The sequence below is a fragment of the Homarus americanus genome, unplaced genomic scaffold (assembly GCF_018991925.1).
Source record: "Homarus americanus isolate GMGI-L3 unplaced genomic scaffold, GMGI_Hamer_2.0 scaffold19521, whole genome shotgun sequence".
Taxonomy (NCBI): Eukaryota; Metazoa; Arthropoda; class Malacostraca; order Decapoda; family Nephropidae; genus Homarus; species Homarus americanus.
In genome coordinates, this window is record NW_024727194.1 from 13,404 (window position 1) to 29,602 (window position 16,199).

The following is a 16,199-nucleotide window of genomic DNA, read 5'->3' on the forward strand; positions in this document are numbered from 1 at the left end:
TAGGGAGGACCTGGTGGTGGTGTAGGAGACCTGGTGGTGGTGTAGGGAGGACCTGGGGTGGTGTAGGAGGACCTGTGGTGGTGTGGGAGGACCCGTGATGGTGTAGGAGGACCTGGTGGTAGTGTAGGAGGACCTGGTGATGGTGTAGGGAGGACCTGGTGGTGGTGTAGGAGACCTGGTGGTGTAGGGAGACCTGGTGATGGTGTAGGAGGACCTGGTGGTGTAGGGACCTGGTGGTGGTGTAGGAGGACCTGTGTGTAGGAGGACCTGGTGTGTGGGGAGGTACAGGTGGTGTAGGAGGACCTGGTGGTGGTGTAGGAGGACCTGGTGGTGGTGGGTGTAGGAGGACCTGGTGGTGGTGTAGAGGACCCTGGTGGTGTGGGGAGGACCTGGTGGTAGGTGTAGGGAGGACGGTGGTGGTGTAGGAGACCGGTGTGGTGTAGGAGGACCTGGTGGTAGGAGGACCTGGTGGTGGTGTAGGAGGTACAGGTGGTAGTGTAGGAGACCTGGTGGTGGTGTAGGAGGACCTGGTGGTGGTGGTGTAGGAGGACCTGGTGGTGGTGTAGGAGGACCTGGTGGTGGTGTGGAGGACCTGGTGGTAGTGTAGGAGGACCTGTGGTGGTGTAGGAGGACCTGGTGGTGGTGGGAGACCTGGTGGTGTAGGAGGACCTGGTGGTGGTGTAGGAGGACCTGGTGGTGGTGTAGAGACCTGGTGGTAGTGTAGGAGACCTGGTGGTGGTGGAGGACCTGGTGGTGGTGGTGTAGGAGGACCTAATGGTGGTGTAGGAGGACCTGAGTGGTGTAGAGGACCTGGTGGTGGTGTGGGAGGACCTGGTGGTAGTGTGGAAGGACCTGGTGGTAGGAGGTGTAGGAGGGGTTTGGCCTCACCTGTGAAAACTCCGGGGGAAGGCCACCAGGTATGGACGATAATCCCGGGTCTGCCAGCGGCTCTGTAGAAAAGATATCTGAGTTAGTACTTGTGATACATAACACACACACACACACACACTCACACACACACACACAGGGCTTCAGTTGGTAGCGTAGGACAAACCACTTTACAGGTGATGTTTATTAATTAAGCACCAGCACCTGACCTAGTCTTTATGAGGCGTAATCCAACATGGCTGACGAGAGTATACCGTGATTATATAAGAGAGAGAGAGAGAGAGAGAGAGAGAGAGAGAGAGAGAGAGAGAGAGAGAGAGAGAGAGAGAGAGAGAGAGAGAGAGAGAGAGAGAGAGAGAGAGAGAGAGAGAGAGAGGAGAGGTTCTCTCCTCCTAATTATTCATCTGGTTTGAATCCCTCACGTCTTTACCCATTCATCAAGCACGAGCTGAATTATGAGGGCAGGCATTATAGATGGTGTGAGTGTGTGTGTGTTGCCAGGGTGAAGTAGGTGTTGCCAGGTGAAGTAGGGTGTGTTGCCAGGGGTGTAGGGTGTTACAGGGTGAAGTAGGGTGTGTTGCCAGGGTGAAGAAGTAGGGTGGTCAGGTGAAGCCGGGTGTGTTGTGGGTGAAGTAGTAGGGTGTGTTGCCAGGGTGAAGTAGGGTGTTGTCAGGGTGAAGTCGGGTGTGTTGCTGTGGTGATGTAGGGTGTGTTGCCAGGTGAGTAGGGTGTTTGTCAGTGAAGTAGGGTGTGTTGCTGGTGTTGCCAGGGTGAAGTAGGTGTGTGCCAGGTGAAGTAGGCCAGGGGAAGTAGGGTGTGTTGTGTGAAGTAGGGTGTGTTGGCCAGGGTGAAGTAGGGGTGTTGCCAGGGTGAAGTAGGGTGTGTCAGGGTGAAGTAGGGTGTGTTGCCAGGGGTGAGTAGGTGTTGCCAGGTGAAGTAGGGTGTGATGCCAGGGTGAAGTAGGGTGTGTTGTTGTGGGTGATGTAGGGTGTGTTGCCAGGGTGAAGTAGGGTGTGTTGGTGGGTGAAGTAGGGTGTGTTGCCAGGGTGAAGTAGGGTGTTGCCAGGGTGAAGTAGGGTGTGTTGCCAGGGTGAAGTAGGGTGTGTTGCCAGGGTGAAGTAGGGTGTTGCCAGGGTGAAGTAGGGTGTGTTGCCAGGGTGAAGTAGGGTGTGTTTGTCAGGGTGAAGTAGGGTGTGTTGCCAGGGTGAAGTAGGGTGTTTGTCAGGTGAAGTAGGGTGTGTTGCCAGGGTGAAGTAGGTGTGTTGCCAGGGTGAAGTAGGAATTTGTCAGGGTGAAGTAGGTGTGTTGCCAGGGTGAAGTAGGAGTTTTAGTGTAGAAGTGCCTGTTGTCGGGGTGAGGTGTCTGTGTGTGTATAATAATAATAATAATAATAATAATAATAATAATAATAATAATAATAAATTATTTATTTAGGTGTGTGTGTGTGTGTGTGTGTGTGTGTGTGTGTGTGTGTGTGTGTGTGTGTTGACAGGCTGTGGTGGGGTGAGCCACACATCCCTAGACACACACACACACCCCACACAGCCCCAGGTACAGTACACACACCCCACACCCCACACAGCCCCAGGTACAGTAGACACACCCACACCGCCCCAGGTAGAGCACACACACCCCACACCCACACAGCCCTAGGTACAGCACACACACCCCACACCCCACACAGCCCAGGTACAGCACACACACCCCACACCCACACATACCAAGGTACAACACACACACCCTACAGCCTACACAGCCCTAGGTACAGTACACACACCCCACACCCCACACATACCAGGCACAACACACACACCCTCACACCCTACACAGCCCTAGGTACAGTACACACACCCCACACCCACACACACACCAAGGCACACACACACCCACACCCCACACAGCCCCAGGTACACACACACACCCCACACCCCACACAGCCCCAGGTACAGCACACACCCCACACCCCACACATACCAAGGCACACACACACACCCCACAGCCCACACAGCCCCAGGTACAGCACACACACCCCACACCCCACACAGTACCAAGGCACACACACACCCACCCCACACAGCCCTAGGTGCACAGTGCACACACCCTAGCTTACACAGCCCCAGGTACAGTACACACACCCCACAGCCACACAGTCCCAGGTACAGCACACACACCCCACAGCCCACACAGCCCCAGGTACAGTACACACACCCCACACCCCACACAGTCCCAGACACAGGCCCTACACCCTTCACAGCCCTAGGTACAGCACACACACACCCAGGCCTACACCCCACACATCCCTAGGTACAGCACACACACCCACACAGCCCTAGGTACAGACACACACACCCCACAGGCCTACATCCTACACATCCCTAGGTACAGTACATACACCCTTCACAGCCCTAGGTACAGTACACACACCCTATACAGCCCTAGACACAGGTCCTACGCCCTGCACAGCCCTAGACACACATCCTACACAGCTCTAGGTACAGTACACACACCCTACATCCGACACCGCCGTAGACACACACCCTACACTCTACACAGCCCGAGACACACACACCCTATGCAACCCTAGATCATCATTGGGTATGACTTTGCTTGGGAGATTGGTATCCCTCATCCCCGAGCAACGCTCTTGTGCATTATGTACAAGACCCGACAGCAGCACCCTTATCCACTACCTCCTGATGTCCCCACACAACGCTTCCGTGACGCCTGCTGGACCACCACTCCACGACCCCTGACGGAGACACGATGATCCTCCCCATACTGGCCAGATATTTTGTAAATAACATTGATTATGTGTTAAAGGAATATCCTTCCTTCCTAGCTTTAGTAAGCCCCTTTATAATATTTAGACTGTATATACTTGTGACACTTGCCAGATGCTTCTGGTTTTATTGTACAGGGGTACCTAGTGACAGCACTAGGATCCCGCTTCCTCGATCAAGGAATAAACAATTGAAATTGAAATTGAAATTAACACAAAGGTCCTACACCTCACACAGCCCTAGTCGCACACCCTACACCGCCGTAGAAACACACCCTACACCCTACTACTACTTTGCTGTCACTCGGAATCGAGTATGACGATCATCCAGCTATGGTACAATGAAAAGAGTTATTAGGGACGTCACCTAGATAGGTGAATTTTGAGGGGACTAAAGAGGCCGATAGGGGACCGGCAAGGTCGTCCACAGATGTTGCACATGTGGAGGGATCCATCTAGTGCGGGAGGGGCAGCGGCAGCGTCTTTCCGGCCCTGGCGCTTGTCTGCTCCGGTTTGCAGTCGGGTTAATTCGAAAGTATTGACACCTCTTGTGGTGATCCTCCAAACGTTACGATGTGGAGTAATCGTCTCCCAGGTGAGGGGGTCGATTTGGCACTTTTTCAGGTTTGTCTTAAGACTATCCTAATACCTTTTCAGTTGCCTGCCAGAGTTACGATTACTATTCATTAGGTGACTGTAAAGTAGCTTCTTTGGCAGTCTACTGTCGTCCATGCGGGTAACATGGCTAGTCCAGCGTAGTTGAATAATTGCAGCCTCGATGCTCCTAAAGTTGGTGTAAAAGAGGATACTGGAATTTGTTCTCTTGTCTTCCCAGCGAACTTGGAGGATGGAACGTAGACTATGCTGGTGAAAGTTTTCAAGTGCCTTGAGGTGCCTCCTGTATGTAACCTATGTCTCACTGCCATATAACACGGTGGGGAGGACCACAGCTCGATATAAGTGCAATTTTAGATAATTTCAGCTCCCTACAGCTGAAGACATGGGTACAGAGTCTGCCAATGGCTTGAGATGCACATTTGATTCGATGCTGAATCTTTTCGTCGATGTTCGCGGTGGTGGACAGGTGGGAGCCGAGATACTGAAAGTGGGTAACATTAGAGAGGGTAGTACCATTAAGCTGGATGGATAGTGGAGGTGTGGCTGAACCAGGGGCAGGTTGAAAGAGAATCTGAGTCTTACACACATTTACCTCAAGGCCAAAGTGCGCATACGCATCTGCATAGGTGTTCAGGATCTCCTGTAGGTCGCGTTCAGTGTGAACGACATACTGAATACTAAAGTTCAGTAATGGAAGTTGCCGACACCTTTGTTCCTGCCTGGAGTCGTCTTATTTTGAAAAGATCCTTTGTCATGGGTTGTGTTGGGTCTACCTGCACAACCCATCCCAAATGTTTGTTTATGGTAGAGATAAGGCACCCGGCCAGCCATAACTGGGACATATATTTTCCATTAGTGGTATGTTAGCCAGTGGATAGGGGGAGGCCAGTGAGACAGTGTTGTACTGATCATCATTTCATGCCTCAAAACCACATTTTAGTCAGTGGGCTTTAGACCTTGGGTTAGAGAAGACCTCCTGCTCCGCGGACTTAGAACAGGGGCCATACAGTCCTACCAGTGCTACGAGTCTGTGTGTGCAAATCCCCGAGATTGTTGTTAAGTCCAGCGACAAGTTAACGCATCCTGTAAAGGAAGTGATCACTGGTGAGGGCCTGTTGCTACAAGAGCACTCCAGGCCGGCCTAATAGATCTAAAGTTCTAAACGATTAATTCTCCAGGTTGACAAACTCTCCCTTATAACTTACGGTACTGTGGCGTGAATGTGAGTGACTGACCTATCCATGAAAATTATAAGTCCAGTGTATGGAATTGTGCCAAATAAACGTAAGTGCAATTATCTGCCCGTATCTATGATCCCTCTATTATTATTATTACCAAAGGTAATGACTGATTGGTTATGACAAAGTATAACCAATAACTTAGATGGATGTTGGAAATTAATGGAATTCATTAAATCATCATTTATCAAGTACACAACGCATTGAATGCCGGAAGCAGAGTTAAATTCTCCGTAGTGATACACCATAATCTCCTGGGTGAGTAACCTGTGTGAAGGTATCTGAGTTCTACGGTAAGAAAACCACTTTCCTGCATTTAAAACGTAACATCCTTCATCAGGTACACTATGTCCACCCCGCCGGCTTAATTGGCACAAGCAAGAGTAAGGAAGGCAGCCAAGAAAATGGAAAAGAGAGATGGCGCCAGTACATATCCTTGTTTTACCCCCGTTTGGATGGGGTTAGACCTCAGACTGGGTGCCATTGTGCAGGACACTGCCGTTCATGCCGTTGTGAAGTTGCCTCACAATAATGATGAATTTTGGTTGGCAGCCAAACCGGCTGAGGGTCCGCCAGAGGGCTTCCCTGTTGACCGAGTCGAAGGCCCTTGGTTAGGTCGATAAATGACATGTACAGGTCACGACGCTGTTCTCTGCACTTTTCCTGTATCTGGCGGGCAGCAAATATCATGTCAATGGTGCCATGTAGTAGTCTGTTTAGGAGGACTTGGGCGATAATCTTGCCAGCTATGGACAGCAGCGAGATCCCTCAGTAGTTGCCACAGTCTGACCGGCCTCCCTTGTTCTCATAACAGTTGACAATGGAGGAATCTTTAAGAGCTTGAGGATTTCCTCCTTTTCCCATATATTCTCCAGGAGAGAGTGGAGACGGCTGGTAAGCAGAGGTCCTCCTGCTTTATACTTCTCGGCTGGGATTCCATCAGGCCCTGGGGCTTTGTTATTTTTCATCTGTGTGATGGCAGTAGCTACCTCATCCAGGGGAGGATAGCTGAGATGGGTCAGCTCTGGATGTTAAGGGACCTGTTGGATGGTCAGGACATCAACATCGGTGTTTCGGTTGAGCAGTGAATGGTAGTGCTCTTTCAAGAGCTGACGTATGCCTTCTTCGTCTTTAATTAGGGAGTTACTGTCGGATGAGCGGAGGGGGGCTGTGCCATGAGTGACTGGCCCATAAAATATTTTAGTAGAGTTGAAAAATTCACGCATCTTGTGTTGATCTGCAAGTTTTTCCTTTTCACATGCTTTATTTTTAAACCAGTTGTTCTTTAGTTTGCGAAGTTGGCACTGGGCCGCCGCTTTCTTCGTGCGGAAGGTATCAGCTGTGGTCCTTGACCCTACACGCTACACAACCCTAGAAACACCCTATACCCTTCACAGCCCTAAGCACACACCCTACGCCCTACACAGCACCAGACACACATCCTATACCCTATACAGCCCTAAACACACACTCTACACAGCCCTAAAAACACACCCTACACAGCCCTAGACACACACCCTACACAGCCCTAGACACACACCCTACACCGCCCTAGACACACACCCTACACCGCCCTAGACACACACCCTACACCGCCCTAGACACACACCCCACACAGCCTGGCACACACGCCCCACACAGCTTATGGGACACACACACCCCACACAGCCCTAGACACACCCCACACAGCCCTAGACACACACCCTACACCGCCCTAGACACACACCTACACTGCCCTAGACACACGCCCCATATTGTTAAGTAGACACACACCCTACACAGCTACAGACACACACCCCACACCGCCCCTAGACACACCCTACACCGCCCTAGACACACACCCCACACAGCCCTAGACACACACCCTACACAGCCATAGACACACACCCTACACGGCCCTAGACACACGCCCTACACAGCCACAGACACACACCCTACACGGCCCTAGACACACGCCCTACACAGCCATAGACACACACCCTACACAGCCCTAGACACACACCCTACACCGCCATAGACACACACCCTACACCGCCCTAGACACACACCCTACACCCACCTTCTTAATATGAGGGCGGTGCAGGACAGCAACTGTTTGGAGTTAATGAATTATGTAAATGAGACAGACCCGGGCACATATTGCCTTGCTCGGCTAATACTACTGCTGCTACTACAACCACCACTACTCCCACTACTACTACAACCACTACCACCAGTATAAACCCCTACAACATTACCTACTACTATTATCATTACTACCACCCAATACTACCACAACTACAACCCCTTATAACCATTACTACAAAGCCTTAGAAACATTGCTGTTGTTACTACCATTACTATTACATACCAACACCACCACCACAACTACTGCTACTATCACCACCACCACCACAACTACTGCTACTATCACCACCACCACCACAACTACTGCTACTATCACCACCACCACCACAACTACTGCTACTATCACCACCACCTTGCATCAGTTACCACAACCACCAGAGAGAGAGAGAGAGAGAGAGAGAGAGAGAGAGAGAGAGAGAGAGAGAGTGTGTGGGAAGAGGCTGAGGGTGAGAGCAAATAATGAAAGCAGGTTAAAAGAAGAAGAAAAAGAAGAAGAAAAAGAAGAAGAAAAGAAGAAGAAAAAGAAGAAAAAGAAGAAGAAGAAGAAGAAGAAGAAGGGCAGGAAGAGGGGGAGGAAGAAATCTAAGTAAGTGTAATAAAACTCTCACCTGATGCATCTCTCAGGTGAACCATGAGAGTGGATGGCCGGTGACCTCACCTGTTGACCTGTGTGTCGGGGTTCTGTTTCTTAACTCTATATTGCTAACTTAAACCACCATATATTGTTAACTTAAACCACCATATATTGTTAACTTAAACCACCATATATTGCTAACTTAAACCACCATATATTGTTAACTTAAACCACCATATATTGTTAACTTAAACCACCATATATTGTTAACTTAAACCACCATATATTGTTAACTTAAACCATTATATATTGTTAACTTAAACCACCATATATTGTTAACTTAAACCATTATATATTGTTAACTTAAACCACCATATATTGTTAACTTAAACCATTATATATTGTTAACTTAAACCACCATATATTGTTAACTTAAACCATTATATATTAACTTAAACCATTATATATTGTTAACTTAAGCCACCATATATTGTTAACTTAAACCACCATATATTGTTAACTTAAACCACCATATATTGTTAACTTAAACCACCATATATTGTTAACTTAAACCATTATATATTGTTAACTTAAACCACCATATATTGTTAACTTAAACCACCATATATTGTTAACTTAAACCACCATATATTGTTAACTTAAACCACCATATATTGTTAACTTAAACCACCATATATTGTTAACTTAAACCACCATATATTGCTAACTTAAACCATTATATATTGTTAACTTAAACCACCATATATTGTTAACTTAAACCATTATATATTGTTAACTTAAACCACCATATATTGTTAACTTAAACCACCATATATTGTTAACTTAAACCACCATATATTGTTAACTTAAACCACCATATATTGTTAACTTAAACCACCATATATTGTTAACTTAAACCACCATATATTGTTAACTTAAACCATTATATAATGTTAACTTGAACCACTATATACTGGTAACTTAAACCACTAAATATTGTTAACTAAAACCACTATATATTGTTAACTTAAACAACTTTATACCGGTAACTTAAACCACTATATATAGTTAACTTAAACCAATATATATTGTTAACTTAAACCACAATATACCGGTAACTTAAACCACTATATACCGGTAACTTAAACCACTATATACCGGTAACTTAAACCACTATGTATTGTTAACTTAAACCACTATATAATGTTAACTTAAACCACCATATATCGACCAATTAAAACAGCATATATCGTCAACTTAAACCACTATATATTGTAACTTAAACCACCATATATCGATCAATTAAACCACAATATATATAGTTAACTTAAACCACTATATACCGGTAACTTAAACCACCATATATCGTTCAATTAAACCACTATATACCGGTAAATTAAACCAGTATATCTCGTTCAATTAAACCACTATATACCGGTAACTTAAACCACCATATATCGTTCAATTAAACCACTATATACCGGTAAATTAAACCACTATATATCGTTCAATTAAACCACTATATACCGGTAACTTAAACCACCATATATCGTTCAATTAAACCACATGAATCTCGTGCAGGTTCTTTCTTCAGGAGACACGGTAACCTCAAGGCTACGAGCAGCACTTTATTACCCCGGCAGAAATATATGATAGCTGGTAGTACTGAATAGCTGACGACACACACACACACACACACACACACACACACACACACACACACACACACACACACACACACACACACACACACACCATGGAATAAATCCAATACTGATCTTCTTAACGTGATAAATTCTTCTCATTTTTCTTATTTTTTCACCTATATTTTTAAGGAAGGAATTTACGATAAACTAACTCGATATTTATTCGTCTATGTTCAGTAAAAACTCATAATAATAATTTAATTCATATGGTTATTTGTGGTTCGGTGTTAGACGAGGTTAAAAATTCCTAACCTAACCTAACCTAACCTAACCTAACCTACACCCACATATATACTCAGACCAAATACACCCGCGACCATTGGTAAACACGGCGTCAGTTATACACACGCGTATATTCAGTTATGTATTTTCTGTGTTCTCCTATACACCATCACTGGGTTTGTATACGTATATTATTTACAAAACCAATTTGATTCCACGACATCAAATATCAATCAGAACCTTATTCAACACGCAGTGGAACAGAGAATATTTTTAATTCCGGTTTGTATACTGTAGTGTGTTGGTGACTGTATGTGTGACTGTATACTGTAGAGTGTTGGTGACTGTATGTGTGACTGTATACTGTAGTGTGTTGGTGACTGTATGTGTGACTGTATACTGTAGAGTGTTGGTGACTGTATATGTGACTGTATACTGTAGTGTGTTGACTGTATGTGTGACTGTATACTGTAGTGTGTTGACTGTATGTGTGACTGTATACTGTAGAGTGTTGGTGACTGTAGTGTTGTGCCTACCCTGACCCCTCACCCTACCCTGACCCCTCACCTACCCTGACCCCTTGCCCACCCTGACCCCTTACCCCTGCCCTGGCCCCTTGCCCCTGCCTACTGGCTCCCTCACCCCTGCCTGGCTCCCTCCTTCTGCCCTCTGACTCCCTCGCCTGCCCTGCAACTCCCATGCCCTGCCCTCTGGCTCCATGCCCTGCCTCTGGCCCCTTGCCCTGCCCTCTGACCCTTGCCCTGCCCTGCTGGCCCTCACCCTGCCCTGCTGCTCCATGCCCTGCCCACTACTGACCCCTTGCCCTGCCCTGTTATACCTCACCCTGACCCCTTACCCTGCCCTGTTATGCCCTGCCATGCAGTATGCCCTGCCCTCTGGTATGTCCTGCCCTCTGTTATGCCCTGCCCTATGACCCCTCACCCTGCCTGACCCATGCCCTGCCCTCTGACCCCTTGCCCTGCCCTGACCCACATGCCCTGCCGCGGCCTCTTGCCTGCCTGCTGACCCCTTGCCCTGCCTGTTATGCCCTGCCTGACCCCTTGCCCTGCCCTCTGACTATACCCTGCCTGTGACCCTTGCCCTGCCCTCTGACCCATACCACCCTACAGGCCCATACCCTGCCCTCTGACCCCTTGCCCTGCCCTGGCTCCTTCCCGCCTACCCTGGCTCATGCCCCTGCCCTGCAGGCTCATGCCTGCCCTATGACCCCTTCCCTGCCCTGCAGGCTCCATGCGCTGCCTCTGTCCATGCCCTGCCCTCTGGCTCCTTGCCCTGCCCTCTGACCCCTTGCCCTGCCTCTGGCTCCATGCCGCTGCCCTCTGGCTCCTCACCCTGCCCTCTGTCCCTCTGCCCCTGCCTCCTGACCCTTGCCCTGCCTGACCCCATGCCCTGCCCTGCTGACCCCTTACCCTGCCCTGCAGCTCATACTTCCTGGGCCCAGCAATCCTGCCCTCTGGCCCATGCCTGCCCTACAGCTCCATGCCCTGCCCTGCTGACCCCTTGCCCTGCCCTCTGGCTCAGCAATCCTGCCCTGCTGGCTCCCTTGCCTGCCCTCTGACCCCTTGCCCTGCCCTGCTGGCCCACATGCCCTGCCCTCTGGCTCATGCCTGCCTGCGCCCCTTACCCTACCCTACAGGCCCTTGCCCTAACCTACGGTATCCTATAATCTTTTACTCTACTTATATGTGTCCAGTGGCTCTCCCGTCACGGTGAGTGCACCAACGACCACACCTCTCTCGTCTTGTCTGTTGATCCAAAGGAATACATGTATGTGTCTGACAGCCTCCTAGACACACACTGGGCATGCAAGCAGTCACACAGACATGAGAGTTATTCTTGATGTGATCGTAGAGACACCTGTTCTGTGTGTTGGTGAGTGTTGGAGTTTTGTTAGGTGTTGGTGAATGTTGGTGAGTGATGGTGATGATGGTGGTGTTGGTGTGTGTTGATGAGTGTTGGTGATGTTGGTGTGTGTTGGTGTTAGTGTTTGATGTTGGGTCCGTCATCTCCTGGTGCTCCACAGTGATAGTGACTGATCATCACCCCTAGACTAGGCCCCTCGTCGGTCACTCTGGGTACATCCCCTTGACAGTTGTTGGTGGCAGCTCACTGAGGTCGACCCTCAAGTATGCTCCTCGACCTCAACACTCAGGAACGTGTGCCTCTCGACTTCAACACTCAAGGACTCGTAGCTAATTTCCCTCTTAAAGGAGCTAGGAGACCCTTACTCAACCTACGACATAATATGGCGTCTATGTTGAAGAACTCTACTGCACCGTGAGAGCACAACACGCGTTACTGCTACACGTCTGATGTGATGAATTTTAAGTCACCATAGCCCTTCTTTCTCTCTTACAGTCACCATAGCCCTCTTATCTCTCTTACAGTCACCATAGCCCCTCTTTATCTCTCTTACAGTCACCATAGCCCTCTTTCTCTTACAGTCACCATAGCCTCTCTCTTTCTCTCTCTTACAGTCACCATAGCCCCTCTTACAGTCACCATAGCCCTCTTTCTCTCTTACAGTCACCATAGCCTCTTTCTTTCTTACAGTCACCATAGCCTCTTTCTCTCTCTTACAGTCACCATAGCCCTCTTTCTCTCTCTTACAGTCACCATAGCCCCTCTTTCTCTTACAGTCACCATAGCCCTCTTTCTCTCTACAGTCCTCCTCTTCTCTCTTAGTCACCATAGCCTCTTTCTCTCTTACAGTCACCATAGCCCCTCTTTATCTCTCTTAAAGTCACCATACTCCCACTTTCTCACAGTCACCATACAACTCTCTTAAAAGGTCACTATACCACACTCACCATACCATCACTTGCATCTGATGTGGTCCTAGGGGAGTATAAAACAGTCAGGCATTCCCGTGACGGTGTAGTGTGACATAGACAGAGAGACAGACAGAAGCCTACCAGCGGACGGTGAGGTGTGACATGAACAGAGACAAACAGACAGACAGAAACACCTACCTGTGACGGTGTAGTGTGACATAGACAGAGACAGACAGACAGACAGAAACACCTACCTGCTGACAGTAAGAGTGATTGAAAACGTCTCCTTGCCGAATCCATTGACGGCAGTACAGGTGTAAAAGCCGTGGTCTTGTGATGTGATCTCTTTCATTCTCAGTGTTCGCCCTTGCAGTCTCATCCCGTCCCACCCCTCCTCTGGGATCACCTCGTCACCCTGGAAACATAAAAGAAAACGTTTTTGAATTAGATTTAGATAATTTGGGTAAAATAAGTCACTATGACCCTCTAAGACATCAAGGCGTATTTTGAATTAGATCTAGAAGGTAATTTAGAGCCATATCTGAACAATGAGCAACACCTGAACAATAAAACACCTGAACTAGAGCCACATCTGAACAACTAGCCACACCGAACAATAGAGACACACCTGAACAACTAGAACACCACCTGAACAACTAGAACACACCTGAACAACTAGAGCCACACCTGAACAACTAGGCCACACCTGAACAACTAAGCCACACAACAACTGAGACACACCTGAACAACTAGAGACACACCTGAACAACTAGAACACACCTGAACAACTAGAGCACACCCGCGAACAACACAAGCCCACACCTGAACAACTAGAGCCACACCTGAACAACAAGCCACACCTGAACAACTAAAAGCCACTGAACAACTAGAGACACACCTGAACAACTAAGAGACACACCTGAACAATAAGAGCCACACCTGAACAACTAGAACACCTGAACAACTAGAGCCACACCTGAACAACTAGAAACCATACCTGAACTGCACACACTGAAACAACTAAAACCCACACCTGAACAACTAGAGCCACACACCTGAACAACACAAAACCATACCTGAACAAAAGCCACACCTGAACTAGCTAAACACACACCTACCAGACAGCAAAACCCACACCTGAGCAACACACTAGAATTTACACCACCACCACTTACTAATGTACACAACCAGGCAGGTACCTGATACTACACCAACCGAGGAACATGTTCTAAGTATTATGTTGAATCCTCAAGATACCTAGGTAGAGGCCAGTTGGGTTAGGTACGTTGGATTAAACTAGCTTCAAGCTAGGTGAAATTAAGTTAGAATTTGAGGTAATTAAACTAGGTGGGAAATTGAATTGGAATCCCATTATATTGTGTAAGTAGCATTAATTCAGTGTCTTTAGAATAAAACCTAAGTATAATCTTCATATTATCACACTGTAACATACTGAAACGTAGAATCGTGAATGAACTCACTGTTCAATACACCACCCCCCCTCCCCCACAGTTGGCTTACAGACAGTTCCTTCATCTGGCTCAAAAACAGTCCTCATCTGGCTCAAGGGCAGTCCACAACAGTCCTCTATCTAGCCCAGTCCTTGACAGTAAGTACCGGGTGGGGTGGAAGAAGGTGACAGCAGGGTGCAGCCGGCTTGTTGCCTCATCACTATTGCTAAGATAAATGACACAGTATGTGAGTCACAGTCCTGGTGAGAGGTCATTAAGAGCCCAGACCTCATGACACTAACTCTCCTTAACGCCTTAGTTACCCCTGATAAAGATCCATTTTCTCTCTCTCAACATATCAAACAGCATCACAAGAACCTACATTAAGGACAGTATAGCGTATAATTAGGTGGAGTGCGTAAAATCAAGAGGGGGAGAAGCAGTGAGCTTGAGTTAAGCTCCCTCAAGCGCATCTCCCTCCCACAGGACTACAACTAGCCAATCAGCGGCCGCCTTGGTTACCTCAGTCCAGCCAATAAGAAGCCTCGGCGTGGAACGGACTGATAAAGCAACTGATGTTGTTGTTGTTATTGTTGGCGGGTGGGAAGATGACCGGTGATGCGTGAAGATGATACAGTGGCCACATAACTCACCACGACGCTACTATAGCCCCCTCCCCCCACCACGACGCTACCTGCCCCCTCCCCACCACGACAGCTACTATGGCGCCCTCCCACCACCACGACGCTACATAGCCCCCTCCCCCAACCACGACGGTACTATAGGCCCCCCCTCCCCCCACCGACGCTACTATAGCCCCCTCCCCCCACCACGACGCTACTATAGCCCCTCCCACCACGACGGTACTAGCCCTCCCCACCACGACGCTACTATAGCCCTCCCCACCACGACGGTACTATAGCCCCCTCCCCCACCACGACGCTACTATAGCCCCCTCACCCCCACCACGACGGTACTATGCCCTCCCCACCACGACGCTACTATAGCCCCTCCCCCACCACGACGGTACTATAGCCCCCTCCCCACCACGACGGAACTAAGGCCCCCTCCCCCACCACGACGGTACTATAGCCCTCCCCCACCACGACGATACTATAGCCCCTCCCCACCACGACGGAACTAAGGCCCTCCCCACCATGACGCTACTATAGCCCCTCCCCCCACCACGACGGTACTATAGCCCCCTCCCCCACCACGACGCTACTATAGCCCTCCCCCACCACGACGGTACTATAGCCCCTCCCACCACGACGGTACTATAGCCCCCTCCCCCACCACGACGCTACTATAGCCCTCCCCCACCACGACGCTACTATAGCCCTCCCCCCCACCACGACGGTACTATAGCCCCCTCCCCCACCACGACGGAACTAAGGCCCCTCCCACCACGACGGTACTATAGCCCCCTCCCCACCACGACGATACTATAGCCCCCTCCCCCACCACGACAGTTTATTAGCCCCTCCCCCACCACGACGGAACTAAGGCCCCCTCCCCACCATGACGGTACTATTGCCCTCCCCCACCACGATGCGTACTATAGCCCTCCCACCACGACGGTACTATAGCCTCCCACCACGACGGTACTATAGCCCTCCCCCCACCACGACGGTACTATAGCCCCCTCCCCACCACGACGCTACTATAGCCCCTCCCCCACCACGACGGTACTATAGCCCCCTCCCCCCACCACGACGCTACTATAGCCCCTCCCCACCACGACGGTACTATAGCCCCCTCCCCACCACGACGCTACTATAGCCCTCCCCACCACGATTAC

The 16,199-nt window shown here is 49.1% G+C and overlaps 1 protein-coding gene across 1 annotated transcript in view; it reads right to left on the minus strand.

The window, feature by feature from the left end:
• Positions 1-883: 883 nt before the first annotated feature.
• LOC121865801 (fibroblast growth factor receptor-like 1) overlaps positions 884-16,199 on the minus strand; it is a gene marked incomplete at both ends in the record, with an annotated part of 82,468 nt that continues 67,152 nt past the window's right edge. Inside the window, 2 exons of the mRNA XM_042365360.1 lie at positions 884-954; positions 13,207-13,362. Coding sequence (XP_042221294.1) covers positions 884-954; positions 13,207-13,362 — 227 coding nt within the window. The remainder of the gene's footprint in view (positions 955-13,206; positions 13,363-16,199) is intronic.